Source organism: Cercospora kikuchii, assembly GCF_019650295.1.
Source record: "Cercospora kikuchii DNA, contig_00005, whole genome shotgun sequence".
NCBI lineage: Eukaryota > Fungi > Ascomycota > Dothideomycetes > Mycosphaerellales > Mycosphaerellaceae > Cercospora > Cercospora kikuchii.
The window spans coordinates 1185326-1205944 of record NW_025408586.1 but is presented as its reverse complement, the minus strand read 5'-3'; the positions used below and the strand labels follow the sequence as shown (position 1 = coordinate 1205944).

The 20619-nt window shown below is 54.2% G+C and overlaps 8 protein-coding genes across 8 annotated transcripts; 3 read left to right on the top strand and 5 right to left on the bottom strand.

Annotated features, from left to right (window-relative positions):
• Nucleotides 1–6: 6 nt before the first annotated feature.
• CKM354_000825600 (uncharacterized protein) lies at nucleotides 7–1686 on the bottom strand (the record flags this gene model as incomplete). The annotated part of the gene is made up of 1 exon (XM_044803624.1): nucleotides 7–1686. The coding sequence occupies one exon, from the start codon at nucleotides 1684–1686 to the stop codon at nucleotides 7–9; it is 1680 nt and encodes a 559-aa protein (XP_044659559.1).
• Nucleotides 1687–2164: 478 nt separating this feature from the next.
• Nucleotides 2165–3868, bottom strand: CKM354_000825500 (uncharacterized protein; the record flags this gene model as incomplete). The annotated part of the gene is made up of 1 exon (XM_044803623.1): nucleotides 2165–3868. One exon carries the CDS (start codon nucleotides 3866–3868, stop codon nucleotides 2165–2167), a length of 1704 nt encoding a protein of 567 aa, XP_044659558.1.
• Nucleotides 3869–5837: 1969 nt separating this feature from the next.
• Nucleotides 5838–6638, bottom strand: CKM354_000825400 (uncharacterized protein; the record flags this gene model as incomplete). Its single annotated transcript, XM_044803622.1, has 1 exon — nucleotides 5838–6638. The coding sequence occupies one exon, from the start codon at nucleotides 6636–6638 to the stop codon at nucleotides 5838–5840; it is 801 nt and encodes a 266-aa protein (XP_044659557.1).
• A 2702-nt stretch (nucleotides 6639–9340) lies between these two features.
• On the top strand, nucleotides 9341–11335 carry CKM354_000825300 (uncharacterized protein; the record flags this gene model as incomplete). Its single annotated transcript, XM_044803621.1, has 1 exon — nucleotides 9341–11335. One exon carries the CDS (start codon nucleotides 9341–9343, stop codon nucleotides 11333–11335), a length of 1995 nt encoding a protein of 664 aa, XP_044659556.1.
• A 1685-nt stretch (nucleotides 11336–13020) lies between these two features.
• Nucleotides 13021–14328, bottom strand: CKM354_000825200 (uncharacterized protein; the record flags this gene model as incomplete). The annotated part of the gene is made up of 1 exon (XM_044803620.1): nucleotides 13021–14328. The coding sequence occupies one exon, from the start codon at nucleotides 14326–14328 to the stop codon at nucleotides 13021–13023; it is 1308 nt and encodes a 435-aa protein (XP_044659555.1).
• Nucleotides 14329–14709: 381 nt separating this feature from the next.
• CKM354_000825100 (uncharacterized protein) lies at nucleotides 14710–15546 on the top strand (the record flags this gene model as incomplete). Its single annotated transcript, XM_044803619.1, has 1 exon — nucleotides 14710–15546. One exon carries the CDS (start codon nucleotides 14710–14712, stop codon nucleotides 15544–15546), a length of 837 nt encoding a protein of 278 aa, XP_044659554.1.
• Nucleotides 15547–16074: 528 nt separating this feature from the next.
• CKM354_000825000 (uncharacterized protein) lies at nucleotides 16075–17145 on the top strand (the record flags this gene model as incomplete). Its single annotated transcript, XM_044803618.1, has 1 exon — nucleotides 16075–17145. One exon carries the CDS (start codon nucleotides 16075–16077, stop codon nucleotides 17143–17145), a length of 1071 nt encoding a protein of 356 aa, XP_044659553.1.
• Nucleotides 17146–17627: 482 nt separating this feature from the next.
• Nucleotides 17628–19745, bottom strand: CKM354_000824900 (uncharacterized protein; the record flags this gene model as incomplete). Its single annotated transcript, XM_044803617.1, has 1 exon — nucleotides 17628–19745. One exon carries the CDS (start codon nucleotides 19743–19745, stop codon nucleotides 17628–17630), a length of 2118 nt encoding a protein of 705 aa, XP_044659552.1.
• Between the last annotated feature and the right edge of the window lie 874 nt (nucleotides 19746–20619).

Below are 20619 nucleotides of genomic sequence, written 5' to 3'. Positions count from 1 at the left end.
GCTTCTTTAGTTGTGTCTTTTCGGTGTCGATTCTGCGCTCTCCACTGCCAAATACTTCCATAACGTGCTTGCGCCTTGTAAGCAGGCGCTATCTCGCCAGAGGAAGCCGCGCAGGATGGGATGCACCAACTTCCAGGAGAGAAGATTGAATCTGCGAAGTGTTCTTCTCAGCACGGCCGAAAAGAATTCGCGATGTGGGGTCGAATATGCTGCCATCGATGCAATAAACAGTGCCCAGACGAGTATTGGGCCACAATCGCGATCGTCTAGTACGGAGTCCTCACGCTCGAAAACCGCTCGCATTTGGGTCAAGAGCTGCTCAAGCCACGGATCAGATGCTTTGACGGGAAACACAACCGAATTCGAGTATAGAATAGCAGCCATGCGGGTCGACTCGGACACGACTTCTGGTAGGCGATTGTCTTGAGCGTGGCGCAAGTCTCTCCAGGACGGCAATGACAACAGTTCATGTTGTACAGCACTGCTCAGCTCAGCAATGGAGAAGGCTTCATCGCGACTGACAGCTCGCTCAGGTTGGGCAAAGTCGTCCAGCAACTTGTCGACAGCACTCAAACGATGATATACAGCACAATACTCGTGCGTAATGCCGTGATCAATGTGCTCGTAGAAGTACTTGCCCTCGGCATCGCCAGAGAATCGTTTTAGTGCAGAATCCAGTGCCTCCATGTACTGGCTTGATGACCAGATGCTGGGAAATCTTGGTTTCGAAGCATTCCCGCTGCCATCGATCAGATCTGCCAGAGCGAGTGTCCCTTCCAAGCTCGGCAGAGTGGTGAAAGTCCCAAGCTCTGGACCTTTCTTTCGTCGAACGAGCTGAGCCAGCGCTTGCCCATGCCTCGAGTCGCCCCCGAGCTTGCCAAAGAGATTGACCCAACTCAGATTGCGTATGTGAGGTGCGAAAAGCATCGGGACTTCTTTCACAACACCCAAATTCTCGATATCAATTCGCCATAAAGTAGAGATGGCCAATAAAACCGGCTCGATATCCACATCTGCCAGATTTCCAAGTGCTTCATTGACAAGACCGATAGTTTGACCTCTGTGGAGAAGCCGGTTGTGCTGGATAGGCCTGCGCAGATGAAAATCCTGTATGATGCCGCACGAGAAACTCAAAGAGTGGTATACCAGCGGGTGCCGAAAGAAAGCCGCGACCCAGATGTGTTTTTGTGGAAGAGTCAGCCATGCACCAAAGACGCTTTCAAAGCAGAACTGAGCGAGCTCGGCTGCCTCGACTGATTGTTGCTGCGGGAAGGAGTCTATGACAGCACCGCCAAACACAGGCTGGATGGTTCTGGGTATCCTAGGTCTCGGCTTGGGGTGCCCGGCAATGAGAGTCTGTCGTTCTCGTTCTATGAGCGCTCGTGTGCCTTCTTCATCTGCAGCGCTGCCAGCTTGAAGGTTCGTCCGGTATCTGAGAGGAAGGGCATGCGTAAAGACTTGTGCATGAGCCGCCGAGCTTCCAGGTTGTGTGCTGCCAGCTTTCGCAGCATTGAGAGCCTGGGCCTTCAATTTCTGTCGCTGACGATTCACTCGTGCAACGTGAGCACGAGACTGCTTACTCCTCGCCGGTCCCGGTTTCGTCCCATCCTCAACGAACAGCCAAGTATTTGTCGAGCTAGCTTCAGGTTCGGAAGTAGACTTTGCTGCGGCCGACGCTGATTCCATTCCGCAGATCTTCTCCCATAACTTTCAGAGATCATCATGAAGCGAAAGGAAGAAGCTCACACAAGACGAGCTGAAAGCTTCCGTAGCCAGGAACAGCAGTCTTGGCGATGCGGTGCGAGAACAAGCGAGAACAGTCCATGCCGAGAATCGACGTTCAGGTTGGCTGACTGTGGCGTTGCGCCATGTTGCGCGGGACGCGAATTGAGGTAGACCGGTGATCCCAATGAGGAATTTGCATTATCGCGATATTCGGCTGCGTGGGCCGAGGATTTCCTGTGTCGTGCCATAGCACAAGCGTGCAAGCGAGAGATGTGAAGAAGTCGGAAATGACGGAGGGTGACAGAAGTGAGTTGATAAGCGGACTCAACTCCGCGTGACAGGACAGGCTTTGTGCATGAAGAAGCACAGCTTCAATTCGCTCATGTAGCTCGTAATTCGTTAAGTAATACAGAGAGAAGGCAGACTATGTGCAAGTAACTTAGCAGATCTTGTGGTGAGTACCCTTCACAGGTCCACCGTTATTGCCCTTCGATACTGCCGCCTCTACGCCCATTCCATTGGCAGTCGCATTCTTCTTATCAGAAGCCATGCCATTGTGACTTCCTTGGAACTGAAGTCCAGCGATGCCGGCGTACCCCTTCACACCAGTAGCCTTCTCAAGCCGGATGGCCAAGTCTTCCGAGACCTCGCGGAAGATGGCAATCTGGCGCTTGATGATCTCTTCCTTGTGGCAGTTGCCCATGTGACCAGAGACGTTCTCGATAAATCGAGACTTCGCATCATCGTCGAAGACGTTCTCCCACAATGCACGTGGTGCATTGAAGTCTTCAGGTCGGATTTCTGACAAGAAGGTGACTGCGTTGCCGGTGAAGTGGCCGTGTGTCTTGTCAAGGTTGACAGGACGCTCACGTAGCCCCACTGGCTGAATAGAGCTCAAGTAGGCTGGTCGTGAGCCCTGGTTGTTGAATGCCATCGCACCATCCCGTTGGAAGTTGGACATCCTGTATGGGACACGCGGTGCGTTCACTGGCAGCTGCTGGTAGTTGACACCGATGCGGTGACGGTGCGTGTCTGGATACGAGAACAATCGTGACTGCAGAACTGGGTCTGCACTTGGCTCAATTCCAGGTGGCATATGTGCTGGGTTGAAGGCAACCTGCTCGATCTCGGCAAAGTAGTTCTTGACATTCTCGTTCAAGTAGAATTCTCCGACCTTGCGAAGAGGGAACCTCTTGTGCGGCCACACATGCGTGAGGTCAAAAACGTTGATCTTGTCGGTCTCCCAGAGATCCTCGGCTTCCTTGGGTGTCATAGTCTGCCAGCAGACGTCCCAGCCTGGAAAGTCGCCCTTCTCGATAGCATTGAACATGTCTTGCTGAGCATAGTCTGGCGAGTAGTTGGCAGAGTCTGCTTGTGTGATGAAAGCTGTTCCTTGCTTGGACTTCATGTGCATCTGTCCGTATACCCAGTCGCCGTTCTTGTTGACCAGTTTCATGGTATGGCCAGCATACCCATGCATCTTTCGCCACCCATCGGGAATACCACGATCGCCCATCAAGATCATAACTTGGTGAACGGATTCGGGATTCTGTGAGAGGTAGTCCCAAAACATCGTCGAATCGTCCGCATGAGTCAAGTGTGAAGCTGGATCACGCTTCTGTGTGTGAATGAAGTGTGGGAACTTCGCTGGATCTCGCAAGAAAAATACGGGAGTGTTGTTTGCCACCATGTCCCAATTGCCCTCTTCTGTGCGGAACTTGACAGAGAAGCCTCGGGGATCACGAGCACAGTCGTGCGAGCCCGACTCTCCACCAACTGTTGAGAAGCGGACTGTGACCGGGCACTGCTTGCCGGCCTTGAAAATATCGGCCTCGCAGAGATCCTCCATGGAATCAGTCGTTTTGTAGTAGCCATGTGCGCCACCACCTTTGGCGTGAACGACACGCTCGGGAATTCGCTCGCGGTCAAAGTGTGACAGAAGATCGATCAAATGGAAATCTTGTAGGAGGAGGGGGCCATTCTCGCCCACGCGTTGCGTCTCGTATGGATGAGCCACAGGCACGCCATTTGATGTGCAGTAGACTGTGTCCTCGGAGGACGCGTTCCTGTCATCGGAGTAGTCGCGATACAGATCGCCCTTCACGCTGCCGTCTGGAGCGCCGTTCGTTGCTGATGGTGCCATATTGTTGGTATCGTGTTGTAGTTTGTTGGCGTGCATGGTGAGGACTGAGTGGCGGGGATATTATAAGAGCCTTGCTTCTTCCTTTCCCTCGTTACGTCAGGCCTCCGATACGGAACTGTCTGCTGCACTATCTAACAGCTCGCTTGGCTCCATATGTACCTGTGCGGGAGTCCTGCGATCAGTGATGAATGACGCTTTCTTGCTTACTCTCGCCGTCATTATTGGACGTATAGAGCCCGTGCAACCACGTTGCCGTAGTACGGAGATCGGGTTGTAGTAAGACATGGATTCCATTGGTTGTCCTGAGCGAACTCGCTGCGACTCTGCTGCCGTGAAGAGAAGCTGTAGACGTCAGTGAGGATCATAGCACGCCTCAGCAGGCAAAGTTTGCAGTAGTGCGGCTCTGTCGCTGGCCTAGCTACTGATTCGGCTAGCATGCGGCGAAGTGATCGAGCCTCATCCGATGCCAGGAGTCGGGTCCGATGCCCGGTGACCATTCACAGGCCTTGATTACGATGCATCGACTGCCGCGCAAAATATTTGGAGCGTTCCTAGAACCATGATGACCAGCGAGTCGCCACAATGGCCACGAATAGTTGGACTCAGGAGACATGGAAACCAAAGTGGCCAGGACTACTTGAACTCCGGCCTGAATGTCCGATGATGGGCGTGGCGTGGCGTGCTCAGCGGCTCGTAGTGAAGTGTTTGCGAGTTCACGAGCTTACTGGCTTCGAGCGCAGGAGGAGCCACCGGCTTCCGATGAGAGGCTTTCCTTCGATCGAGACGAGGAGTCAAGTCCGTTTGTACATTCAATGTGCATTGAATTGGCCATATGTCTTGACTTGGACCTTTGAGCCCTGGTACCGCAACCTGGGTGCAGCCGGGACACTTGCCGAAACCTAATTGCTGTCTTGAAAGAATATATGTCAACCGTTGTTAGAAGAATGTATTACTGAAATGCACATTGAAGTTGGAAGAGGAGTAAGAGACGGAGAAGATTCAAGTGAAAAGCCTTCAAGGTGAAGTTATTCAATTCCTTGTCAGTGACGATGCGGAAACGTCACATCGGATATGGCAGGCTATCCGAACACACAAGTCTGATCTATACAAATGCTCTCTTTATCACTCTATTCAGAGTGCAAACCCTCGGACCATTCGCTAGCTGTGCAAGGTCCAAAATCGTAAAGCTTGGTGTTGCTTGCTGCTGATAGTGTGCAGGTCTGCACGCGCACTCAACTCGACAGCTATGCCCTTGCGCTCGCCAAGCATATTCAAGTTCCCTTCCTCGCCTCATGTACCTCAATCCTGCACAGAACCAATTGCGCGATTAGAAACAGTAGAGACATTGACGCGCTCGCTGCTGCTGAGATTGTGACTTTCCGCATCCAGGCAAGGTTCTCAATAAGCTCTTCTCGTTCCAGATCCACAAGGTCTCGTCCAGCATAGTATGCATTAGTGTCGTGGTACAGTACCCTGAAGAATCGCGGTAATGTTGTAGGATGTCGAAAGGCTTCAAAACAAGCTGCCCAGAGTCGCGATTCGTGATCGGCTTCGTGTCGAGGAATGGGATGGCCATATAAGCTTGACATGGTGGGTCGCGTGAGTTCTGGCGGGCTTGGTTTGGTTCTTGCCGTGCTCGGTCTGTCATGAAGCTCGTAACTTGGAATGCTTGAGTCTGAAGGTCGCGATCCATCAGCTGCGGCGTAGTTCTTGGCGGACGATCGAGTGGATGCAGACCCGGATATCGGCTACCACTCGCAAGGATCCGCAATGGAACACAACTTGGTATGAAGATGTGCGTTCGTAGCCAATTGTTGACGATGATATGAGTGCTAAGACTCAAAAAGCTCGATTCCAGTCATTGCGCCCGAGTAGTCAGGCGCTACCCAGCGCAGCTCTTGTGCAAACGCCTCCAGCGCCATGCTAATAGTCAAAAAAAGATGGGTTGTTCTCTCAGATGGCCGCCTTGTCAATAGTCGTCGTACTCCAAGTGCTTTCTCCTCTCCTCTGCCTCTTCCTCGGCCATGCGATAGTCGTCGCTGTCGACATCGCTGCCGTTCTCCCACACTTTATCGAACTCCGCATCCTCCGCCAGAGACCCGCCTCTCTGCTGCGGTATAGCCCATATGCCCTCTCTGGCTCTCTTGTGTCTCTCCCGATCCTCTTCAATACGCTGCTCGATCTGCCTCTTGTCTAGACGAATCGCACCACTTCCATAGCCATGGTGCCCTGCGTTCTGCGGGGTGCCTCTCACTGCGGCCTGGCCCTGAGGTGTATGTTGATGTGTAGAATGCTGACTCTCGTGGACGGGACTCGAAGCGCCTGGCAGGTTGTCTCGTCCTTGCATGAGCTCTTCCAATTCGCGGACGGTTTGGCTCTGTAGCACACCCCTGCCCATCAAAGCTTGTAGGACCTTCCTGACCACTTTGACGTTTGCTGCGCCGCTCCCATCGTCTGGTGCCACGAGATCGATGATCCTGAGAATGTCCCGCTCCACCATTCGCACGTACACTCCCGCCTCGGACGCGAGCCCGCCGTTGGCAAGACCATTCTTGGCTGCATCGCATAGGGCAGGCAGAAAGTACATGATATTCGCGCGAAGGTTCATGTTGTTGCGTTCAAGCTGTTCGAGAATGCACGAGTGCAGGTCGTCGGCGTATTCGCTGTGTCGGAGAGCATAGTTGGCAGCTTTCGTAGCTGACGATGACGAGGCGGAGAGATGCTGTAGTTGCGAGGTGAAGCGCATGCGCACTTCGAATGGATCGGCCATCGCGCTGGCGCGTTGTTGTGAGCGGAAAGCAACGAGCTGGACTTTTGAGATTCACTTCACGGTTGATGATCGGCAGGCGGCCCGCGATTGCGGAGAAGCAGGGGTGTGCACAGTCTCACATGCACGCTTCCTGCTGCCTTGGCTGCTTCAACAAACTTCCGGGAAAGTTCTACAAGCAGTCAACCACTTCCGATTCACCTATGGATTCCATTCATAATTCAAGCCTGTCGCCACAGCATTCTCTTGCCACGAAGTCTATCGCAAAGGAATTTGGCGCCTTTGACTTGAGATGCGAGGTTTACAACGACGGGTCATGATTTCATTTTCTATGTCCGTTTCTAAACGAACTAGCTACTTGCATTGAAAGAGTGGGAGAACGAAACGAGTGCGAGAGCTGGAAGCTCAAGGACCGAAAGGTAGCAATTAACTCACAGAGCTTGCCAAACGTTTGCCACATGGCGGGTGCCGCTCGCGTAGGTATTCGCTCCTGCGGGCAAGCGATTGAGGCAGGTGCTCGTTATGGACGACCTCAGGATGCGATTGCGGACAATTATTGTGCAACGCGGGCCCGTCATGGTTCGAACGAAGGTCGAGGATCGGCTTCTTTGGGCATCTTACGGACTGCCTGACGTGTAGTTCACGCTGGGTAAACTTCGCTCCCATGTCCGAGTCGGCTGTACAGATTGTATACTCCAGAGCTGAAAGCTATCACTCAGAACATTCGCGACACGATGCTGGCAGTCATGCTGGGCCAGCAATATCGTTGACAGTGGGATGGACCTATACCGAGCTTTTGCAAGTCCCCGAGGTACGTCCCTGCGTTCTACGAGTCGATGGACCACGATTCGGTACACGGCGGCCGAGCTCGCTGCACGGAGCAATGTTCTACGGCCAGACACCGTTCGCAAGAGTATACCTGCCCGAGGTTTCGAAGCCGCTGGCAACTCTTGGTCGGCTCGCTGGAACCGCGTCTCGTGTCGCGACTAGTGTCTTGTTGAATATTCGCAGATGCTCGTTCTCATTTACTTGTGTGACGTGGAAATGGAAATCTGCTTGTCGTACGGAGGTACTCTTCCTCGCCAACGGGGCGCTGGATTAGTGGTCAGTTACACAACATGTGGCCACCTACGTGGAATCACGAGAGCCTATCTCGACCTCGCTTCGAGTACCAATGCGATGCGCAGGCGGTGTCTGACCTCAGTGGCACCTCTTAACACGACAGGGGCGTTGGTATGGCAGGTTGCATTCTGTCGTTATCCGGCACGAGAGCGAAGAGCTGTTGACTCCACGCAGTATTGTCTGCCGGAGAGCGATGGCGGATGGAGTATGAGGGTCGCGAAGGGCCGTCCGGCTGCATGCAATGCACATGTGAAAGCCATGGTGGAAGTGATTGGCGGCATGTTTTCACCGCTACTCGGGCGAAGTATTGCAGTCGGAAGGTGGACGGCGTGCGCAGAGGTGAGAACGACGCGCGTTGCCGTGAGTCCTCCGAGTTCTTCCATCTCTCGATTGAGTGCATGAGGAGCAGCAGCAGGGCGCATGAATGGAAAAGGATCGATGCGCACGCTCCCCGTGGTCGTTTGGGTCAGTGACGGCGGCATGACAAGTCGTCTGCGCGCAACGGCAGTGGGGTCTGGAAGCACCGAAGGAGTCAGCAGCAGCAGCAGCAGCAGTGGTGGGAGAGCAGTTCGCGCAGAGTTCTGTTGCCACGCGGAAACAGATGGGATCCCAGTTGTATATCGAGCGGACGAGCAGCGGCACTGGCTGCTCTCGCTCCACGATCCAGCGCATCAGCGCGCTGGCTCCACCTCCACTACGCACGGCCGTCGCTCGGGACATAACGCGAATAGCCCGAGCGTCGTCTGTCTGTATATCTACTTCACCCGTGCCGTGGTTGCTGTGATCGATACGTCCTGTGTTCTGTCGTTGTCGCTCGAGCAGTGCGGCGCAGGCAGAGTGTTCGTCGTGCCACTGCAGTTTCGCGCGGCCGGCCGAGGGTGGTGGAAAAAAGCTTGCTAGCCGACTCGTCTCCCTGGTGCAGCTCATCTGCAGCTCCCGGCGCACCATTCACCTGCAGCGCGACAACGGACGGGTAGCGACGACTACTGTGGGAGGCGACTGACGCCGGCCGCTAGAAGCGCGAGCAGCTGGGCGCAGAACCCTCGCACGAATCCCAGCGCACATTGGGCTGCCACGCTGTGTCTCAGAGCCCGACGACAAGGCTGACGACTATTCTCATCGCGACTTGACGCATTTCTGCGCTCGGCGCCCGCTGCGCTCAAGAAGCTGTCGCTCGCCGCCGTGCAGCACGACCAGGTAGCTCCTGCTCTGTCGACCTGCCTGCCTGCCTGCCTGCCTGCGTCCGCGTGCAGAGACCGGTGAGCTCTCGCAGCAGCCAAATCATCTCTAGCGGCGCGCGCAAACACTCACCTTCCTGCGGCCTGCCTGCCCTTTTGACGTCGTTTTCCACCACAATGCTCAGACCCTACCCGAGACATTCAACAATGCACCCACAACCACACCGCGCATTCACTACGCTGCCCCGGTAGCTTCGCCCACCAGCACCAGCACCACAGAGCGGTCAACACGTCTGATCAGCCTCGCTTGCGCGGACGCTGCCGTCCCCGCCCTCGCCCGGGCCCAGAAGCGCAACACCTCTCGATCCCCAAACGCAGCCTGACCGCGAATCAGGCATCACCGTCATGTCTCCTCGCGCAAAGCCGGCCGAGGTGGCCGACTACGACAGCGACGAAAGTCGCATCGTCTCCGGCACGGAAGTCTCGGCCAAGGCCAGCAAGCGCCGCCCGCTGGACCGCTCCTCCTCCAAGGCGCCGCGACAGGGAGAGCAACCAAGTCGGACGGCCGTTCCCTCGAAATCTGCAAGTGATTCTGGCTACTCTTCGACCCCGGCAGCCGCAGCAGGCCCCAAGAGTGCTACTGCTGCGGCGCCCAACACGGCGTCCCAATCGGCGACCAACACGTCGCACCAGAAAGCATCTACTGCAAGTCCCGCAAAGGGGAAGCCCATTATTCATCGAGCCGACAGTGCACGGAGCACAACCAGAAGCGCCACTGTTTCCAACACGACTGCAAAGCTGAAGGACTGTCGTGACTCAAAGTGCCAACATCCAGAGTGCGAGAGCAAACGCAACCCGGAAAGGCGGTATACAAACCCAAATCGCATGTCCATGCCGCCACCAACCACGAATTACCAATATCAGCAGCAGTATGACTATGCTGCGATGCCGCCACCATCAGCAATATCTCGGCCACGCGCAGAGTCCATCAGTCGACCCAGACCGCAGAGCATCCACGCACCAGCTGGCGTATCGATTCCTTACACATCGGCGCAGTCTGGCCCACCACCGTCAGTTTCTGCATATTATGCTTATCCTCAAGGGTCATACGGACAAAATCACACGGGATATGGATCAACTCCTGCGCATCAGTCCGCGATGTATCCACCGCCATCAACGGCGCCAGCAGTACAGCCTACACCGTCTTCCCCTCTCACAGGCACATACCCTGGCTTCCCAGGACACACGACGGCCAAGTACTCCGCCCGCACTGGCAACCCAGCCGTTCCCGGATTGGCCAATTCCATCACGATGCCACCTCCAGCCCCAGCTTACAATGTCTCAATGGGCACCTCGGCTCGTGGCGAGCGTCGCGCTCTACCACCAGCTGTTACTAACAACAGACGGAGTCGCACTGACGATTACACATCATCAGAATCCGAGAGCTCCGATGATGACAGCTACGAGGAAGATCGTCGGTACGAGCAATATCGGACCCGCGATACAAAGCGCATCAGCTATGAGCCTGCACGATCGAAATCACGGCGGCGCGAATCTAATGTCGTTGTCGAAGACCCACGCAGGCCGACCACAAAGAAGTACCACACGACATCGGAATTACCGACGAGAAGGGGAAGCCACAGGCCATCGGCGTCCCGACCAGATCTCGCGTACAGGCCACGATCAGACCCGAATGATCAGTACCTGTCATCATCCGAGCATTACGATTCAGGCACGACCTCCAAAGCTGCCGTGGGCGATCGCAGACACACCGAGCGACGCAATGCAGTGGACAGACACAGCAGGAGACCTTCAGTAGCCTCATCCTACGATACGCCACCGACCTCGCTATCAAGCGGTACTGCCTATGCTCAAGCCATTGTGGAAGACAAGTACGGTCGTCGACGAGTGTACCTTTCCAAGGAGGAAGTCGATGCTCTCACCCTACAACGCGAACGCGAAGAACGCCGTGAAGGACATCGCGACCGCCTGGAGGATTCCATCTTGCAACAAGAACGCATCGAGAGGTACCAGAAAGACATGTCAGCTGGCATCGAGCGGCAAGCTTTCACAGCGGCCGATATCAAGCAAGCGAACCGCAGGTCCACTATGTCTCATGTTTCTGGTCGTAGCCACAAGAGCACCACTTCGGGCTCGAAGCTCTCTCGGGGCGGAGGACTGATGATAGAGAGCAACGGGACCGTTCTGTATCTCGAAGAGGGCATACAAGAGATCGCTCTCAAGGCCGAAGACGGTGGCACTCGTGTTGTCATCGGATCGGGAACTGGCCGTGAAACTTCGTACAACGGCAGCAAATCCAGCGGAAGCCGCGTTGGTCGACCGCGGACATCTCGCAGCCGGACTCTACACGACGAGGGCGGATACGAGAAAGACTACTGATGATACACGCACCACTCATGAAGATGGACACGGACACCCTTCTTCAGAGGACGAATCAACTGATGCTACCATCGACCTGAAGGTCAATGCAGCAACGACTCCACGAGATCTCTACACACCACCATTGACGATTTTGATCGAACGATCATCACACCTCACGAAACCTTCACCTTCGATCTTCCGACATCTTCCAACATCCTTCGGCATTTTTCAGCATCTCCTTTGAGCGTTTCATGGCGATTCAGCGATTTCTTAGCTAGCATGGCGCTTCCTTCCAAGCAGCGCATTTCTTCATCTTCTTGTACTGGATACCCGGCGGCTTCACATGCTTACTCCTTGACATCTTTTTACCATCGACTCCTTCTCCAAGACCGCTGGGCGGCAAATTGGAAGCACTGGGAGCGACCAAAAGTCAAAAAGTACGTTTGTTGTTTGCACGAAGGGCTATTCAGGGGCTGCTGTTGTTGCAGTCTATTTTGCAGTCAGAGACAGAAAGTAAGGGCACCAAAAATGGTGGAGCAGCGGCCCTCGGAACAGAAAGAGGAGGAGAGAGTCTTCCTCTTCATATGGTCTTGGATGACTCTTTTACTGGTGTTTTTGGCCCATGTTAGCGATACCCCCCAGATGATTTTGACGCATGTTTGCACGGTTCTGTAAGAGGAGGAACCAGTATGGCTCGCGTTATGCTTGAGCATCAAATTGTTCTACTTCTTTCTTCTCGCTTTTCCTCCTTTCAGTACGAGAACAGGCGAGAATGTAATGGCAGACGACGAGATTGTACGAGGTATGGCGCAAAGGACGAGCAAACGAGCACACTTCCCCACACATGCACGCGCAAAACACGAGCCCCAAGGCAACAAAGTGGCCGACATCAATCAGTAGCTAGGAAGTAGACATTGGGAAACGACACACGCATTCGTCCCTTCCTTTTGCAATTGGGAAGCCTCAAGATCATTCTTCGAGATTTTGATTCATCGCATCATTTACCATTGCCATATATCTGCTTGGCTACACACTATTTACCATAAACCCATAGCTCCTGACCAATGCGGGCGTTCGCTTGCCATCGGCACATTCAGACTAGCCCCATCCCATCATGATACAAGACATCCCTATCGTTCGCGCCAATTTGTGCGCATCCCAGCCCAAACGCCTTCTAATGCCTACAACGCTAGTGGGTAACGCCCAAGAAAGGACGATCTCTTTGCTCCATCTTCCAGAAAATTCTTCTTCGTGCGTGCAGCTCTCCGTCATGCAGACTTCGGGCCGAGGGTGGGTGACCATGCAAAGGTGCCCAATAGTGAGTTCATACTTTTTTTCTGTCCCATACTGTAGTTGATAGCACACCACGAAAGACATCATCGTGGCTTCTGCGTCTGCCAAAATTAAAAGTTTGTTTTCTTGTGTCCATATTCCGTGTCCAAGTGATCCGCTGCCAAGGATGAGAGTTTCGTCAAATCTCACCCGAGCGTGCCCCGTGGGGAGAGGCAGGGTGTAGTTTCCGACATCTTAGTGCTGACAGTCTCACGGACTCGTACTTTGTCAGCGCTTTGCGACGATCAAACGTGGCGTGGAGTATTTCGTCGCCCTTGCGCATGTTTCAAAGTGCACGACATTTTGCGCCCTCGTGCAGGTACAGCGACAAGCACTGCAGCTGACGTGTAGACAGCTTCCGTGTGCGACGTTTAATCCAAGTCGCTGTCCTGTCCGCCACGCCTGTAACCGCCCTTCCTCGTTTCCTTCTTGCGAGGTGAGCTTTGCCGGGTACGACTTCTCTCTGTTCTGGTACCGAACTCGGATGAGTATGTTGGATTGTCGCTTGCGCGGGGGCGGTACTCGTCGTAGTAGCTTGCGGTTCTCGTGCCTCTCGAGTTGGACTCTGAGGCAGTGTACGCTGTGCTGAGGGTCTCCGATTCCGGACCAGTACCGTAAGAGAAGTCTCGCTTTCTGGGACTAGCAGAACGGGAAGCGGATCTGTCACGGGCGTGGTGTCGGGACGAAGCGTGCTTGGATGGTGAAGCAGATTTGCGAACATGTGAAGGTGGTGCTGGTGGAGCTGCTTCGCGATTGAGAGCTGCTGCTGCTGCTTCTGCCTCGCGCTTCCAGCGACGCTCCATTTTGGCAGCTTCGTGGCGCGCTCGGCGCTCAGCACGGGCCTTGTCTTTCTGTTCTTGGGTCTTTGGGATCATTGGCTGGTCGGAGGACTCTGTAAGAACAGTCTCGGTCATGATGTCGGAGCGATCGGTTTCGGTGTAGGCTGTGCTGTCTGCCACTCGGTTCATGCCTCCTACACGCGCTACCTTCTCCTTCTTGTACTGCTTAATGTCACGGTCCCGGTAGCGTTTGGAATGATGTCCACTGCCTCCATCGTACTCGGTCATGACTTCCGTCATGCCATCGGTGACTGTTCGAGTGCCCAGAGTGTCGGTGAAGTCATCACTGTATGTGACGGAGTGTGTTCCGCCCCATCCTCGCTTTGCCAAAATACCCTTCCTGCCTTTTTCATCTCTGCTGACGACAGATCGTGCCTGTGACTTCGCCCAAGCGTAGTGCTGTGTGCCTGCAATAGACCTGCCGCCAAGTTTCGTAGACTTGGTCGCATTACTCAGTGTCTTCCCGTCTGGTCCCTTTCTCCTCAGCACAGTAGATTTGTAGTCGTCCCAGTCGCCCTCCTGGAATTGGAAGCCACCGTTCTTAGCCCAGAAGAAGAACCAAATGGCAGCTATGACCATTGCCGCCCCAAGGAGGGCGAAGAGGGCAAAGAAGCCTTTGTTGTTGAAGGACTCGGGCGGAGATGCTCCTTGGCCGTGAACGACCCTGTCCTCCCGGCGAGCGATAGTTCGTGTCTGGAGGTCATGTTGGGCGATTGGCGACAGGGCGGAGTCGTCGCGCTTGAAGAGATCGAGTTCGTTGGAGGATAGAAGCAAGTCAGGAACAGTGTCCTCGCTCTTGACTGCGCGAGCAATGGTCACGAAGCCGTCCACTGGTGCCATGTCGTCGAGAAGCTGTAGGCCCGGAGCCTCGGCGGAATGTGGGGTGTCGCAGTCGGCGATGGGTTGTCGATGGCGATGTCCGAGCGAGCACTATGCGATATTCAGTGTGTGCGTCGTAGTGATGATGGAGAATGAGTGCAGGTGACTTTCCGATGAGAGTTGGTGGGTGTGCTGTGCTGTGCTGGTGTGCTGATGTGCTGCGTCTTCCTGCCACCGCCCAGCCATCTCCAACTCCGCTCCGTCTCAGACTGTTTACCATGACGCACCCACCCCGGTCGCCCAGCAACGCCGCCAAGACTTGCTATTTTCGCGTCGCGCTCGTGAAATGCACTTCCGACATGGCCATCCTACGCGCCATGGAAACTTGGTCACGGCGAGAACATGGCAGCGCTTCTGCAATTACGTGACTTCGGAATCCCTGAGCGACCGGACAAAGCACTCCGCCTGGATGGCCAGCCACTCAGCATTGTCGATGAAGAGACATTCAATGCAGAATGCGATTCTTCAGCATTGACACCTGCAACTGGGGTCGCAACAGTGCTCTACAATTGGTGTCCAGAAGCACTATTGGCATTACTAGACACGGAAAACTGGTTCTCCTTCACCTGGACGCTGACCATCAATCAAGGCGAGGACAATGAGACCAAGTTCGAAATCGGGCGAATTCGCCAGCAGGTCACCATGGGTATTCTGGACAAAGAAGGGCTGTGGAAAGTCATGGTAACTTACGACATGACCTCTACAGAACACGAGTCAACGGAAAGCTCGTGGCAGCCAAACATGGAGGAGACCATGGTCGACGACAAGAATGTCGAAGATGCAGCTGAAGTCCGCCGCCTTGGTGTCTCATTCGTGAAAGACATGATCTTGCACCGCCGATGGCTCACCGGCAAGAAAATGCGGCATGAGTTCTTCGTCGAGTCTCCTCATATCGGCATGGACCCTTGGGAAGATGGAATGCGCATGAATCCTCGCTGGCTGTATGAGAGCCTCGACTTGTCAAAGTGCTCAACATGCACATCAGCCGCCGAGAGTCACAAATCTCTGAATCGCTGCGGCCGATGTGGTACAGCTGCATACTGCTCGAGCGCCTGTCAGCAGAGAGACTGGCCCGTCCACAAAGCAGTATGCACCATGTCCATGGAAGATCGTGGCAAAGCGCTGCACTATTCACAGCACGGAGGGCTCGCGAATTGGCGAGACAGTATACAAGACTAGTGAGTCTCTTTCATATCATGTCTGCTGCTGAAGCACCGTCGCTTCTTTAATCGCTCCTCCGCCTTCTTCATCTTCGCGGCGAACACTCCGCGCCATTCATCCCCACTCTGGCTCTCTTTCTCATTGTCGGCTTCGAGTGGCCTTAGCTGTGGAAATGGCGGCCCTTCCCCAACCTGCACTATTCCAGGTAGGTTCTCAAAGGACGAGAAGATTGTATGTTGCCCGCGCATTGTGACGGCAGCCCATTGGACGACCAATCAAACATGATACCCACCACAAAGGCTCTGTCTGTGAAGGTTGAAAGCCTTTGTCTTTTAGTAGCAGTGAATGCACATGCTCGGCTCTGGATATATATTTCTCACTGAGCCTTCCAGCTTTGCGACTCATAGCCAGACACTACAATCCACCGACTCTTCCTCAACCGCCAAAGACCCCTGACGAAGTACACTCACTTCCGTCCCACTAGCTCTCCCACAGAACGCTAGAAGGAAGCAGCAGGCTGCTTTCCTTCCAAAGCCAAGACACAACATGAGTGCTGACGCGATGGCGTCCAACTCTGTGAACACACCTGATGTCCAACAACCTTCTCTCCGTCAGGTCATTTGGCAAGTAAAACGCAACCAAAGCCCATATGCCATCCTTGGCCTTCAACCCGAATGTACTGAGCGGGATGTTGCAACAGCCTTCCGCAAATTGGCGTTACTTCTACACCCAGACAAGTGTACCAATGAGAAGCAGAAAGAACTTCACACCCACCTCTTCATCAAGATCGATGAAGCCAAAGATGCGATCCTCAACCCCACTGTGCTCTATCAGGGCGAGGGGGGCGAGGAGGTGAGCATGCCACCCACCAAGAGCCCGTGGAACAACCCGATGTTTCGGAAGAAGGCAGGCAGGCGCGGCAAAGGCTTCAACCGATGGGAACCACGAGCAGATGGCTGTTACCACTGGGTGCCAAGGCCGAATAAATACAGGTATAAAGAAGATTCAGACGACGAGGCGATAGAAACAGCAGACGCGTCGGACGACGAATGGGTCTGGGATTCGCCAAAGAAGTCAGTCGCTGAGTCCCAATCTGAATCGGATGGCCCAGATGACGAAGCTTCAGAAGTTGCCGAATCCCAGTCTTCACAAGACGACGCATCCGGATCAAAACAGACCCAAGTAGAGGATGCAGAAGACGAGGACGAGCACGATGCCGAAAGCTCAGACTCAGACTCCGACGAAGAAGAAGAACCAACCAACTCGCTCAAAGTCCGCGACAACCTCTGGATAACACCAAGCGGCAAACAAAAGAAAAACCTCGGCAGAGGCGAGCTCGTCCACGCGTCCCGTCCCATCGCAAACGCCTGGGCCGAATACCATGCTGCCCGGTCCAAAGCACATCAAAGATGGGCCTGGAACCAGGAAAAGCAGACTTTCAACAATTCCAATGCCCTCGCAAGTATTTACTACGCAGGCTGGTGGGAAGAAGATGGTCCGGCGATGTTTGCGGAAGAAGAAGCTGAGCTGGCGGTGGAGCATGAGGATATTCTCGAGGAACATGAGATTCCAACTTCTGTTCCGTTCAATTTGGGAGATTTCCTTCCGGATTTGTGAATGGTGGAGTAGCGGATACATCTTTGTACGATAAGGTACTTACTGATGGCACTGCATAATCGAGCATCGCATAGTAGCAGGTACGGAAAACCAAGCACGTGAACACAAAAATGAACACAAAACTAGTGGAAGTAGTGTCATTGATTGAAAACATTTTTTGAATTTCTCATTCCGTCCGCGTCATTTCATTCGTCTACATGAAGCTCTTCTCCAATTTTTCTCGCAGGACGTGGCCTTCGAGCCCTCCACTTCCCCATGCTGTCCGACTTGCTTGGAAGCTGAGCTGTTCGCTCCTTGGCCTCGGCATGGTCGGTACAAGGGCAGTGAGCAACCGTTAGCACAGTGGCGGAGATGCTGTATCTTCGGCCAGGTCAGAGCTCTCCTGCGCGTTTCCCCCAGCGGGGATTATATCCCAATCCCTCAACCGGCTCTATTGAGCACGCTGTCATCGCTTCGTCTATCATTCGCTTTGCGCTTCGCGTCTACATCCTCTGCACTGGACTCAAGCCCAATAATTGCATGCCGTTGTTCAACACAACCCTTGCGGCCTCGTACATTGCCATCAAGGCAATCTTCTTCTCGGGGCTCTCTGCATACATGACACTCAAAGTCTTTGCATTCTTGTTGCTGCGGTCAACAGCATCGTAACAAGAACTGAGCAAGTGTGTCATCTTGAAAAGATATGTGAGCACCGTCACAGGCTCTTGAGTCTTGTACGTGTTGAGGAACACATCAGGCCATTGTGCCAGAGAACGAATCAGTGACACGCCCTCTTTCGCGGTGATCAAGCTGAGGTCAGCCTTCAGCATCTCTTCCTCTGATACTTCCGCCTTCCTCTTGATCGAACACAGACGGGCATGCGAGTATTGCAAGTATGGCCCAGTGTCACCTTCAAAGCTACACATCTTCTCCAGATCGAAGTTGTAGCCGTTGACCATCTTTCCGCTGTAGTCCTGCACCATGATGGCAGAAATGGCCAGGGTATCGGCGGTGGCTTCGGGATCTTCGACTTGCTTGTACTTCTCCACGTTGCGACGCATTACGTCGTGCATGAAGTCCTTTGCGGCGTCGAGACTGTCGGCGAGCGAAATGACAGTGCCTTTTCGTGTTGACATAGTCTGCCCTTTAGGATCTTTGACCATACCGAAGCTGATGTTGCTACACTTGGCGACGACATCGCTGTAAGGTGGACCCATCAGTTTCAGGATAGTAAACATCTGCTTGACGTGGACATCTTGTTGCGAAGCAATCACATATATCATGTGGTCGAAGTGGTACTTCTCGTAACGCTCCAAGTTTGCAGCCAAGTCACGAGTGAGGTACAAAGATGTTCCGTCCCTCTTCTTGACGAGTGTCTTGCCGAGAGTTGGAGCACCGTGTTTTGTCAGGTCAACGATCACAGCACCTTTGCTGTCCTCGCTGATGTTTTTCTCCGCCAGAATTCGGGCCACTTTCTCCATGTCCTCAACCTTGACTGTTGACTCGCCACTGTAGTCATCGAATTTGATGTTGAGGCGGGAGTACATGCCCTCGTACGCTTTGATGGACTCATCGCGGAACTTTTGCCAATTCCTCAATGCGTCTGGGTCGCCATCGACCATGCGCTTGAAGAAGCGACGGGCCCTCTCATCGATGCTTGGCTTGTCCACGAGCTCCTGCTGCACTTTCTCAAGCTCGGCTGTCACCTTCTGCAACTCCTGCTCTTGCTCCTCAGTCCACTTTGGTGGGGCAGGTGCTTCAGCCTCCTTGCCCTTCGCAGGCTTCTTGGGTTTGGGAGGGTTCTTAAGATTCTCCAACTCGGTCTTCTTTTCCGTCAATACCTTCGCTGGCTTTTGTTCTTCCGAGTTGTCCTGGTTGATCTTGACATATACTGAATTCAGATGCTTCACCGGGTCCTTGAGCAGCTCTTCCTCATTTCCGTATTTCTCGAAACCTTCTGACAGAATTCCGTATTGCTTGCCCCAGTCACCGAGATAGTTCATTGACACGGCCTCCCACCCTGCGCGCTCGAACATTTTGATGAGGAAACCACCGATGATTGTACTCCTCAGGTGCCCCGTGTGGAACTCTTTAGCCACGTTTGGACTCGAGTATTCGACGATGATTTTCTTGTGTCGACTTTCTGGGTTGGAGGGATCTTCGAGCCCCAAGGTAGGGTTGAAGCCGTAGTTGCCTTTTTGCTGGTGGATCGCAGGAATGACGAATTTGGCAAGCGGTTCTGGCTTGAAGAAGAACTTCACGCTCGTCTTCTCGACTGTTGGCTTCTCAATGAGAGGCGAGTCAAACTTCTCGGCGATCTCAGCAGCCAGCTCGTCAGGTTTCTTGCCCTTCAAGCGCAATGCAGGCACAGGCAACACCAAGTCGCCATGCTTGAGGTCCTGTGTCCATGCTACTGCATTCTTGATAATCTCTGGAGCAGCTCCTGTGATCTTGTGCAGCTGGTCGACAATCACTGCTCGGTATATATCGACGGGGTTGCGCTGTGGGTGCAGCAGTACGCCTTCTGGCTTTGGCAGCTCCGAGACGCCCAATGCCTGCAATTGAGAGGTGATCTGACCGAGATCTGCCACTTGGCGATCATTCCCATTCGATAACGCCATCTTTGGAGGCGTCCAGGGAACGTGTGTGTGTCGGTGGTGCGAGAAAGCGCTGAAGAAGAATTTCTGGCCTGGTCGGCCCCGCCAATGCGCTGCGTGTCGTGTCGCGATGGCTTTGGGAAATGCTGTGCGATTCGGTCGAGCGACGGTCCAGAGAGTGCTACACGTGCTTGCGGGATTCGAGCAGCGCATGCACGAGGTGTTGCGAGGATGTGATTAAAGAGAGAAATTGTGTTCGCGACACAGCTGCGCAAAACAGTCACTCGGTGACAACACTTTCTGCAGAGCAAGGCTCGACCCGCGCGATCCCTGCTCGCCAAGGCCATCCCATCTCCGCCTCAGCACAGTCAGCGCTGATGGAACGCACAAAGAAACCAACAACGCGCTCGTGATACAACCGCCGCGACAGCCTCAGGCCAACAGACACGATGTGCACGATGACTGGCGCAGGTCGTCCACAGTCCGATCACCGAATCGTCGCCGAAGTTCCTCGCCGTAGCTGCACCGGCGTCCCTCTGCGCTCCGGCGATCACGGCGCGAAGTACACCGATGTGTCATTCCCAACCTGCAAGACCCATCGTCGCAAAGCGCAGAACGATATCGCTTTGAGAGGGTCAGGAAGGGTTTGGGATGAGCCAGAGATGACACTGCTACATGTCCGTCCCTCATGAGACCTCAGACGCAAGAGCGGTGACTGGGTGGTAGCTCTGAACATTCATCTTCGCTCAGACTCCTCTCAGCAGCTGACAGTGACCGCCTCTCCATCAGATCCTGCACGCGCAGGTCATGAGGTTTGGAGCGCTTCAGACAACGGGTCTAGATTCCAAGTCACCGCAGGGAATTGTCCTTATTACTGCCACGACCAGGTCTCCTGAGG